At 42.0% G+C, this 12031-nt stretch overlaps 1 protein-coding gene across 4 annotated transcripts; it reads right to left on the bottom strand.

Annotated features, from left to right (window-relative positions):
* Nucleotides 1–406: 406 nt before the first annotated feature.
* Nucleotides 407–12022, bottom strand: BKGD (beta-keto-L-gulonate decarboxylase). Of its 4 annotated transcripts, none has more exons than XM_088159387.1 (10): nt 11856–12022; nt 11150–11256; nt 9170–9292; nt 7048–7146; nt 6041–6114; nt 5364–5465; nt 4243–4419; nt 3362–3511; nt 2662–2778; nt 407–684 (listed from the first exon to the last, which is right to left on the bottom strand). In XM_088159387.1, exons 3-10 carry the CDS (start codon nt 9225–9227, stop codon nt 511–513), a joined length of 951 nt encoding a protein of 316 aa, XP_088015513.1. In that variant the 5' UTR covers nt 9228–9292; nt 11150–11256; nt 11856–12022; the 3' UTR covers nt 407–510. The 4 variants fall into 4 exon arrangements, with proteins under 4 accessions (XP_088015513.1, XP_088015514.1, XP_014733059.1 ...); XM_088159388.1 differs by having other exon boundaries at nt 11776–11904; XM_014877573.2 differs by lacking the exon at nt 11150–11256 and having other exon boundaries at nt 11856–12008.
* Between the last annotated feature and the right edge of the window lie 9 nt (nt 12023–12031).

The following is a 12031-nucleotide window of genomic DNA, read 5'->3' as shown; positions in this document are numbered from 1 at the left end:
GGAGGCGCTCGCGAGGGAGCGGGACCAGTGCCGGGCGGGCTCGGCCATTTTCGGAGAGCTCGGAAGGGGGCGGTGCCAGCGCTTGGGGGATCGGTTGCCTTCGGAGGCGCTCGGGAGGGGCGGGGCTAGTGCGGTGAGAGGGCGGTGCCGAGCACTAGAAGCTCGGAAATGGTGCCGATTTCTCCTACCGCCTTATTTTTGACCAGAAGTTGTTTTCATGTCCCGTTCTAAATATAATTTCACCTCTGGTTCCCCGTCTTCAGCTGTGGCCACGTAGGAAGCTCAACCAAACAAAAGGAAAACATGCCATAACATTGCCATTAAATTACCATTTGAATTCGGTCGTAACTGCAATGATAAGTACGCTCCGAGCTCTGCCCTTTGACACAATGAAGAAGACGGCAGCTTACTGTTCTCATATTTATTCTTTAATCTGGTAAGCGTGCATAATTGAAAGCATTACAAAAATCAGCATTTGTGCTTGAGGAAGATTAAATGGGCCCGCGGGGCTCAGTCTCTCCCGACCAGGTGCGTCTCCTGGGGCCTGTCGATGCGGAAGAGCAGCTCGGCGGGCTGGAAGTAGCCCAGGTACTGCACGCTGTCCGGGCTGGTGTCCTGGTGGTAGTGCCCTCCTTCCCCGTGGTGGCTGAAACAGTGCGTGTGCTCCACACGCAGATCGAAGCCCTGGACCAGATAGAGGCCCGTCAACAACGCATTCATGGAAATAGCGTTTAAAAGTCACGGGATAGTCTATCCTAATATGTATTTCCACACATCTCCAAAGGGTAAGAAGTGAAAACTGAAAGACACTTGTGAAACCAGTAAGTCAAAAGAATTTAGAAACCCTGACAGCCCCCAGGTTTTGGTGTTAATCTGACTGAACTCTCCTTTTAACCATTTTTTCCCCCACACTTTTCTTTCCATTGAGATTAAATAATGCAGTCACACCAAGGAACCCCTACTGGAAATCAAACCCCTTTGCACTGAATTGCCACAGGCCCATGTAATAAAGGGATTGTCTCTGCTCCACTTCTGAGAGCCAGCTTAGATGAATATGGGAAGAACAGTGAATAGAATAGCAACTAACATCCTAAACCATGAGATCAACATCACCAGTTTTATGTATCATAGAATGGGCTGGCTTCAAAAGGACCTTCATAGATCATCTATTCTAACCACCCTGGCCATGGGCCACGACATCTTCCATTGAACCAGGTTGCTCAAAGCCCCATCTAGCCTGGCCTTGAACACTTCCAGGAATGGGACATCCACATCTTCTCTGAGCAACCTGTTCCACTGTCTCGCTAAAAAAAAAAATTTTCCATATATCCAATTTAAATCTGTTCACTTTTAATTTAAAATCCTTGCCTCTTATTTTGTCACTACATGTCCTGGTAAAAAGTTTCTCTCTATCTTTCCTAAAAGCCTCCTTTAAGTACTGGAAGGCTGCAATAGTGTCAGCTCCCAGTCTCTCTTCATAGGAAGAGGTACTCCAGCCCTCTGCTTATTTCCATGGCCCTCCTTGGGTCCTGCTCTAATAGGTTGACATCTTTCTTGGCACCCCAAAGCTACATGCAGCACTCCAGGTGGGGTCTCATAGGGGAAAGAATCACCTTGCTTGACCTGGCCACATCTACTTTGACATAGCTCAGGAGAGGATTCGTTTCCTGGGCTTCAAGGAGATACTGGTGAACAGTGCTATGGCATTGGAATGCCATTGTCTACTGCTCTCTTTGTAGTGACACTCAAACATTTCCAAAACCACAGGCCTAGCCAAGTGCTGTTGAGCTTGCAGGGAATGAAAACAGGAGAAAGCCAGAGACACCCACCACACAAGTTGCATTGGTTCTGAATGGAGCAGCTGCTGATGGCTGCTTTCAAAGGATGCATCAGTGGATTATGGGAAGATACACACAGTTTAGCCTTAGGCCAAAGGCTGCCACATAATGACACAATAAAATCACACCCTTCAATCTATTTAAGCCTACAGTATGTCCCACTTACCTCTGGAAAAAAAGTTTTTATATTACTTATGACTGCACTGTTATTTATAAAATAGTCATTTTCATCTATGGTTTTCTGGTTACTTTTAAACAAATAGTTTTCCTAATTATGAACACCTTAATGGTTTTTGAAACCAGATTGTTTTTATCCTGAATTATTTGCTGTTGAATTTGGTGCTTGTGAAAGATGCTAGGTAAGTTTCCAGCATGAGGCTTTGCAGGCTTAAGTTTACATCAGCAACGGGACACATGCTTCATGTCTTTTGACACAGCATTAGCAGAGGGAGTTCTTATGAAAGCAAACTACATAAACAAGTGGCTGAACCACCTTCCATGCTCTTGACATTTCTTTCAGTGTGGCCAGCAGTGAATGTAAATCATACTGTTGGATTTGTGATGCAAGCATTTGCACACATGCAACTGGAACAGAACCATGAAGTTAATCCACTATGAACAACCACTAGGTTTCAGAACAGATTGATCTATCCTCAATTCAAACAATTCACAGAAATGAGCAGCTTCTCAATCATTGCCCTAGCTCTAGAAGGGTCGAAAACAATGCATATACACACTCCCATTCTTGAAAGGAAAATCACATCCAAGACAATATTCATCACAGGTCTCAGTCTATACTTAGAAATGAGAAAAAGGGACTCACCGGATCTCTGGAAACTATTACTGGCTGACAAATCAGCGGAGCCTTCATTTCAAAGAATTTGAGCCAGTTATTCACATCCTCATCAGTATTCAGGGGACAGGCAGAAAATTCTGGAGGCTAGAGCAAAAGTAAAAGCTTTTCAAGTAAAAGAAAGACACTTGCATCAAGATGCTTTTTCTCTAGAAACTTTGCTTTTACCCTCCCCACTATTCTGTTCACTTTCCTTCTTGAAAGAAGCTTACCACTGTCCATCACTCTGTTTCTGCCAGAAGCAGAAGCAACCAGAGTATTGTGTCTTTTATTGCACAGGTAGTGAAAGAACTACTGAAGTGAGGCTGTTCCTCTTCCTGGTACATTTTAGAAGCTCAGTTTTTTTTAAAAAGTTTAATGTTTCTTTTAAGTATCATCTGAGTTCATGTATTTAATTATTTAATTTCAATTCGTTTTACAATAGTTCTCCAGTTCTTTAGCTGCACGCAGATTTCAAAAGATAATGGCATTAATGCCAACTAAAACAGAATTAGTTTTGGAACACTGATTTTGTAATGTCAACTCCTTACTTTAATGCAGTGCTCATCCTAATAGTTTATGCATGCATTTAAAAATACAAAACAAAGTGAAGGAGCTAAGATTTACACCCTGATTTATATTTCTGTTTTCAGGAGGACAAAGAAAGTTACATGAATTGAGAACAACATACCATAATGTGAATCTTTGCTTTCCCCTTCTGAATGATAAACGTACCACCCATCCCAACTGGCTTTTCTCCATAGTGTTTCTCTAAAGTTTGTCTCAGACAGGACACAAAGTTAAGCTCTCCGGTTCTTCCATTGGCTTTCACTTCAATCACCTGGAAGATAAAGTCAGTTTGTCGCCGCCTCTCCAGCTGCAATAGTCTGGAACGGTCTGTGAAAACTGTTCTGAAATTCTCCAAGCTGATAACCCAAGATCACTTTTTGAAAAGATAAGCTTCCATGCAAGTGCTGCTGCACTAGCATCTTTCCAGTATGTGACCACCTCTCTTTTCCTTGCTTCTGTTCAATGCTAGCTTTGCCTGTAAAGAGAGCTGGGCAGCAAGAGATTTACCCATACATGAGACAGTGACTTGAGCAACTCCCTTCTGTCGACCAGATGGCTTCCACTTTGTCAGAAAGAAATACTGGCTAACAGAGAAGACTGTTCAGTTTCCATGCAGCTGTCAGGTTTTTGACTGTTCTGCCAGCACCTCTTAGTGCTGGCTGTGTCAGGAAAAGCACTTGTGCAAAAAACTACCTAAGTGCCCACGTCTCATTTACACAAGTACATTGCACCATTACTTTAAGTCACTGCTAGTTTGGATGGGATTTGGATGAATTATTTATAATGGCAAGATTTTAGTAAACGAATACCTATCCCTCAAAAATTCAAGTGCCTCTGTCTCCACTAATTCTTCTCCTCAATCACTGGCATCAGTTCCTTATTTTTGCATGTTTCTCTTGTGGAGTTACTACTTTACTATTATTACAGAACACTGATAGAAGAACCATGAGTTTCCATTCAGTCACAAAGCACCACAAAGTCACCTTAGATGGAAGTACATACCTTACCAGGTTGGCCCTCGCTGGCATAAAGGTTGGCCAAAAGTCCAAACTCACAATCGGTGTATTTACTGCTGTACTTCTCAAGCAGGCACCCTTTATCTGCAGGATTTATCTGAGCAACATAGCTCCCATTTACAGCAGGCTTTTTTTCACTCTTAGTTTGAACAATAGGGATAAGCTGGAAAAAAGAACATAAAAGAATAAATCAGTAAGAACATGTAAGATTCAGCCAAAATTACTGAACTCCTATAAATGTGATTTAAGCTTTGGACCATGATCCCAAGAAAAAATCCACTTCATCACACAGCTCTGTCTCTCAGGATAAGGTCTGTACTGGTAAGAAAAAAATGCACTAATATTGTAATGTAGTGGAAAGGTCCAGAAAACAGGTCTACTTTCTAGGAACACTTAATGTTATATAAAGATGAATGCTAGTGTTAAAAAACAAACAAGCAAACAAACAAACAAAAAAAACAAAACAAAAGAAAAACGAAAGAAAAAAGATCTATAGTCTGCATGCAAGTATTGGAATTCTATGTAACACTCTCTCCACTATTATAGTGGCCAAAATTTAATGCTGATATGGACTATCTCATCTGCCAATAAATCCATCAAAAGGAGACCACAAGGCCAAAGGTTTATGCCTGAAAAAACTGTAATTAACCAAAGTCTCCATAGGCAGTAGTTTTTGTCTCCTACCCCTCCTGCAGTTTATAATTTTCTATGTGATATCTTTAAAATTTGAAACAAAGTTATCCAAGAGGGCAAAAGACAGGGAGTATTTCAAAGATATTTACCAGTAAGTTTGAGAAGCATTTCTAAATCCTGGAATTAAAACCTCTGGTCAGGTCTTAGTCAGTTTCAAAAACCATGTTTCTTGCATGCTTCAAGTTAATGACATGCTTCCTGAAGAATTACAAGTTAATAATTAATCTTCATTATCTCAGGAGTATGCACCTCAGTGCCCCTCATCTCAATTCCTTCTAATATGTTTTATGTCTTTGTGGTGTGTAGGTGTTTATTAAATACACTGGTGTAAATGGGGAATACCCAGCATGATACTGCTCTACTGTTACAATAATTTCATGAATTCATTGAGAACCATCACACTTACATACTGACCTCAGCATTTATTCCAAGAACTCTGGAAGAAACAGCTCCAGCTCCAAGAATGAAAGCTCCAGGCAGCTCTATGTCCTTTGCAACTTTATTTAGATCATAAACCTTCAAAAGAAAAACAATACTTTCAGCTCTGGAAGTGTCCAGGGCTAGGCTGGATGAGGCCTTGCTGGATGAAGCAGCCTGACCTAATAGGTGGCATCCCTGCTCACTGCAGAAGGAGTTGAAACTAGATTATCTCTAAGATCTCTTCCAACCCAAACCATTCTATGATTTTGGTGTGGTGCTCCGATCTGCAATTGTCATTTTGGTCTCTGTAGTCCTGGAAGTATTTAATTCATAACATCCACCGTCATTAACATTTTGATAATTAGGTTGAACATGGCTTCTGAATACAACATAACATTTAGTAATAACAAATGTGGTAGATGTCCATTTGTTTGCTAAAAGATAGATTCTGCCTGTATGTTCCCTGCTTATTTTATTCAAAGACCGAATTATTGTTCTTAGTAGATTTGTGACATACAACATTAGAATCATTCTCATTAAACAATGAAAAGTGTCTTTCAAAAATGTCGAATCCCAGTATCTAGATCCTGGTATCTCTTAGTCCTTAGCTTTGTTTATTGCTTTTCTTTGGACAAATGTATTAAACCCCACAGCTACAGGGAAAAACTCACTTTTTCCTTCTGTGCAAGAGGTATGAGGTAAGGAACACCTCCCACATCTGCTATCCTAGGCTTTCCGCAGATTCCTGGAAAAATGCAGCCAGTTAACTTGGTAAAACCTTTATTCCCAATAATCTTCAATAAGCATGCATTCTAACCCACCAAAGAGTTCCTCAAACTTCTTAAACCCTTGAGAACACTATTTCCCTAGCATGCTTAGATAAAGTGTTGAACTATTAAGAAGTCCAAGCCCTAAAATTTTTCACAGTACGATTTAATGCTGAATAATATGTTGTAAAATAACATTGTCTTAAGTGCAAAAAAAATTGCCAGAGTGGACACCTTCCATTTGCCAGTTCTCCAGTAATGCCTTCACTACACAGTAGAGACCTCTGTTGGGACTACACTTGCAAAATTTTAGCAAAGCCAAAAGCTGTCTCGGACAATTCATCCCACTTATTTGGATTTGTATTTGAAGAAGGGATGAATAACCTCCTGGAGGTGTTTCTTTCACATTGATGCCAGAGGCAACTCAGATGAGTAGCATAGATGACATGTCTGTCTTCCAGACAGCTAGTGTCAAAGAAGAAGCAACCCATTCAGAATAAGACAGTTTCACTTCATTGACATACATGAATGCAAGGAATTTAAAAATTAATGGAGGCACAACTCATTAGGTTCAGATAATGATTGGCATGGTTCTAAAAAATTTTCCCATCTGAAAGATAAAAACTTAATTTCAAAACCTTTTCAGTACGTTAAATAAAGCTTATGAAATAAGTAGGCATGCAATGATAGGTTAAGAAAAAAAATTATGACAAGTTCTTAGTAATGACTTGTCCCTGTTCATACATCAACTAGGAAGTAAATCCAGAAATAAAATGTAGTCTCCTGTCATGTACATTCTTTACCTGAAAAACATTTTAAGTTCTCACAACATCTTCAGAGGATCAAAACTAAGCAGGATCGTGCAGAAAGAACCAGAGAAGTCTTAGTGGAAAACAAGAATGCTAGGTTACCTTTAGCAGGAAAGTTGAAGGGTTCTTTAGTCAGATCAGGACAGTCTACAACAGAGACTTGAGCATCAGCAAAGTTCTCTTTAAGCCCTTTCTGCAAAACTGTAATAAAGAATAATGGCAAAATTATTTGCAGTAAAAAATTACCAAGAGTCTGAGAAATTTCAAACAAGGATAAGTATATCTGTTTGGGCTTTATTTCTGCAATACACATTACTTATGCTTATCCTAAGTAACTCCATTGATTTAAATGCCTGCAGGCACTTGTTACATTACTCTGAGCTTCAGAGAGGAGCTAAAGTTTGTTCAGATAATTGTTTGCCTACATTAATTCATTTTAAGAACTTAAAAAACATTTTCATTGAAATACATTGACTGACTGCTCCAAGTAGCACTGGGAGCAGCACAATGTGAAGTAACATGGGTAAGCTTCAATCACATTCAGCAGTGGGTTTGCTTCAAAGAACAGACAATTACAATCAAGGTCAAATACGATGCAACAGCAAAGGAGGAAGCAAGATTTAGCTGAAGCAGCAATCAGTTCTTTACATACATTAACCAGATGGTTTGCAATTGATTATAATCTCAAACCATCTCTGGCTACCACCAAGGGATACTGCCTATCATGTTTATACTCTTGTGGAGATTTTCTGGCAAGTGCCACTGTCACAGCAAGACAGATAATGAATGGTCTTGGTGATAATGAACCAAATCTAAAATTTTTAGTTTGCTTCATATTGATGTTTTTTAGGCTCAGAATTTGCAAAGTCACTCAAACAACAGGGAGAATTATATGGGTGCATTGTTTGGAAACAACTTCCAAACCTTTCATGTGGGAATGTCTTCACATACACTGCTTCAAATACTATGTTGAAAGGTCCAGGTTCTTTCATGCCTGGGGCTCTGCTTTGACAGGTGTCTCGAACTAAAGAACAGAACATCCAGTCTGTGATCTCAAATCAGGTGGTTCCTGATTTACACAGAAGACTTTCCTGTGCATTTTTTCCCCTCCAGTTAGGCTTTCAGCCATACCTTACTTCTCAAGATCAGATTTACCAAGCTGTTGACCAAAAGTAACAGTAGGCTGGTACATTTCTAATACATCTCAGTACCTTCTGGCAAGTAGACAAGGACAGTAGAAGGGCACTTATCAAATTATACCCAAAATCTGAACAGCAACACAATTCCCAGCTTACAGGAGATCCTCAAGACAGACAGTTCAAAAAAGGAAAATTCTGCTTTGTGATGAAATTTTTCTGATACTCTTTCAAGCTGTTCTACTGCAAGTATGTGGTGTTCTCTGCAGAGCTTACAGCAGCCCTGGCTCACTGCCCCAATGTGACTGGGTGAGAAAAGCACTAAGAACCAGCCAGGGCACTGCTGGCACCACACATTCTCAATTCACAGAAATGTCAAACTGACACAGATTCAGGAAAGTGGCAAACTGAACTTAAAGATCAATCTAAAAGACAAAAATCCTTCAGTGTATCTGCTGCAGGGAAGAGACTGCCAGAAGGAATAATGTCTTCCTACTAGGGCAAGAAAAGAAGCTCATGAGCAACTGGGCTGAGCCCAGAAGTCCCTTCCGACTTCAACCATTCTCTTATTCTGAGCACATCTTGAGAAGGCTTTAGAAAGAAGTAAGCTAAAGAAGATGTTTCCTGCAGCCCTGTTCCTAGGCAATCACCAATGGAGGAACCAACTAGCTTCAAGCAAGAGGATCTGCCATGCTACACTGCATTTTGTCAGCTATGTTTTGAGCAGTCCTGAAAAAGAAAGAAATACTAGAGGGTAGAGGAGGACAGATGATTCTGTATGTGTAAAGAAGTTTGGTGTGTACTGATCAAACTTTTGCAACCTGCACACAAGTCTGCATATGCAGCAGTTTTAAAGGGATTGAAAGCATTTTTGTGTGTTTAAATACCTTGGGGGCTTGGTGGAGGAGTCATTGTTTACTCTAAGAAAATCATCACATATTGAGAAATAGTGCTGTTATTTACCTTGCAGTGTGTGAAAAGCAGGAATTCTGCACATACTAGCTGTAGAAAGACTTGGGTATGAGCTTTAAGGTAAGTTTGAAGAATACATTACAAGTTTGTATAAAGTCACATGTTGCATTACTTACCCCCAGCAAGCTCCTCCAGACTTGGGACATGAAAAGCAAACCTTTCGACTTTGGCCATTTCCTAATCAGTGCTGATTTCTTCAGGTAAGAAGTTATAGTACAGCACACTGCAGAGTGATTGGTCTGCCAACAAAGATAATAGTTTAACAATTTAAACATGCTCCTTTCAACACGTTAATTATTTCTCAATTTTACTCAAGAATACATAGAAAAAATAGAACTGCAGTTCTGTCATCACAGGAGAGACTGACAGCTTCAATAGTAATGTTAAATTTCTTATGCACTTTGGAAGATGTGTCTGTCAGCCCTATAGCTGGCTCAGAGAATTACACACATATTTGTCCTCAAGCTGACAACCAGGTGTAGGGAAAACACATCCTATGCTGAATGCAGTTCAAGGGATCAGGAGATTTGGATGTCTTCTTGTAAGCCTGAAGTCACAAGAAAGTTTTGAAAGAAATCGGAGCCTTCCTGAGCACATCAGCTGCCTCCTAAGGTCTTCCCAACCTTAATGTTTACTTTTCCAGCGTTGGCTATGGTGGACTTTCAACCTCAACTGTGACATGGTCTCCAATTAGTTCTGGCAAGTGTTTCCCCTTCCAGAGAGAAACAGGCTAGCAGCAAAATAGAAATCAACAGCAGAAAGTTCTGCAGTATGAAGCTCTGTACGTGTACACAGCCTGTAACAAAGACTTTTGAACATGAGTTTAAGAGCCTCTTCACAAATGAACTGTACTTCAGTGAGCCTTGCAACAGCAAAGGCAGCTAGAAGGGCAAGCCACTAGCTCAGGGCAGAAACAACTGATTGTACACTACCTAACAATCAGCAGCAGCAATCATTAACTCCTTAGGCACATACTTGCTGCACACAGCAATAAAAAATAAAATGGGTCCCATTTACTCAGATCTCAGGTGTTGAAGGAAAAAGCCAAAATCCTAACTACGTTCCTAGACCTAACTGAGTCTTTGTTAGGAAGGACTACGGTGTGAGACAGCTGCTTATGTATAGTTCTAGCTTCTGTTTTTAAAAAATTCTAACTTTTATGACTGTCAAAAAAATGTAACTGTCCTTACACCATCAGCCTCATGAATCAGCATAAAGGAAAAAAACAAACAAACAGTGTAAAAAAAAAGAAATAAGAAGAGTGGGGAGATTGTAGCAGTCACTTAACTGAAATATTTGAGCTCAATCCTCAACCACCCCAAATTACTGCTGTAGCAAGCAGTAGAGAAAGGAAGAAAGACTGCAAACAGTGTATAGTAATTCTCATCTTAGTTGGTCTTATTTATGTCTGCAGTTGACTTTGTCCCTCCTCTGGCTCTGGAGGAGAAAGTAGCAGGCTGGATTTGGTGCCTCTGGTAGAAGCCTAATGTCAGGAGGATTCAATCATACCCCAAGACTTTTAGTGTGCACCAAGAAAAGCAGTAATTAGCCATAGGCAGAAAGTGAGAACATGGCTTTGGCAGCATTGTTGGAGATGATCCTCACCCCCTCAAGAACCTTTTGCCACATCCAGAAGGAGGCTGTGCCAGCACTCAACACATTGGTTGTCCGAAACAGTCTGAGAAGACAAACTAGAAGTGCTGTTGTGCAAAAGGCAGAGGCGAGACTTGTACAGTATTCAAATAAGTTTGCTCCCCAAAATCAAGAAAGGAGAGAAAGACTGTGGAAAAATTTGATGTACCATAATAAACCCAGTCTGAGTGGTAGACAGTAGTTCTTACGAGGAAAGACACAAAATCTGTGGCCCACCACTGCAAATATTCACAGGAGAGTGAATTGCGTGATGTGGGACAGAGAGAACCTGAGACAATAGCACACAATTAAGATCCACCACGGAGGGGTGCAGTGACACTGAATTGCTAGAGAAGACTTCCAAAGAAAGAACACAAATGCTAAAGGGATGAAAAAATCATTGTAGATGTGGGATGGCACAACTAGAATGGAGGCAACAAATATGCAAAGACTTAAAAGTTTACCTTTGAAGTGGGAAGAAAACATCAGAGAGAGTAGCTAGGTGCCAGGAGGACGCAGATGAAATGTGAACCACTACATTAATTATGTGTGGGGTGTCTATTATCAAAACCTGAATTGAAATTAAGTAAGGGGGTTAAAGCCAAAAAGGAGAGGTTATAGGCAGGCTAGACATGAGTCGGGGAGGGGGGTGGTGGCGGAAGAAATATCAGTGGAAAAAATTTAAGACGGCAGTTGCGAGAAATTTAGCCATGACACCAAAAAGAGCAAGACATCCTCAGAAGCAGAAGCCGTATTTCTCGCCTGGGGCGGTGCGAGGAAATCCCGTGCGGGGCAGAGGAAGGCTGCGGGGGAGCAGAAGCAACTGCTTGAGCGGCTGGATTTGGGGAAGGGACGCGTCACGACAGGGTATTAACAGGCGTGCTAGGCGAGGCGGGGGTCCATAGGGACAGAGAGCATCCCGGCAGGCAAAGGCAGCGAGGAGTACTGGAGCGAGGGAGCGCTAAAGGCGCTAAAGGCACGCTTGGCATGGCTGCCAGGGGAAGGAAGGGGCTGTTCAGGCTGGAGCAGCCAGATCGGAGGAGCCTGAGCAGCGCGGGGAAGCAGCACAGCAGGAACGGCAGCCTCTCACCGGGCGGGAAGCCGAGGGAAGCCGGGACCTGCCCGATCTCTGCCACGCACCGACCGCCGCTATCGCCCGGCCGCACGTACCTGCCCTGCTGTCCGGGACTGGCACAGCAAGGCAATACACGGCTCGGCTCGGCTCGGCTCGGCTCGGCTCGGCTCGGCTCGGCTCGGCTCGGCTCGGCTCGGCTCGGCTCGGCTCGGCTCGGCTCGGCCCCGCTCGTCTCGGCTCCGCCCCGCCCGGCCCCTGGGCGCGGCCGCCC

The sequence above is a fragment of the Sturnus vulgaris genome, chromosome 2 (genome assembly GCF_052056855.1).
Source record: "Sturnus vulgaris isolate bStuVul1 chromosome 2, bStuVul1.hap1, whole genome shotgun sequence".
In the NCBI taxonomy this organism is placed as follows: Eukaryota; Metazoa; Chordata; class Aves; order Passeriformes; family Sturnidae; genus Sturnus; species Sturnus vulgaris.
This window is presented reverse-complemented; position numbering and strand designations above follow the sequence as displayed.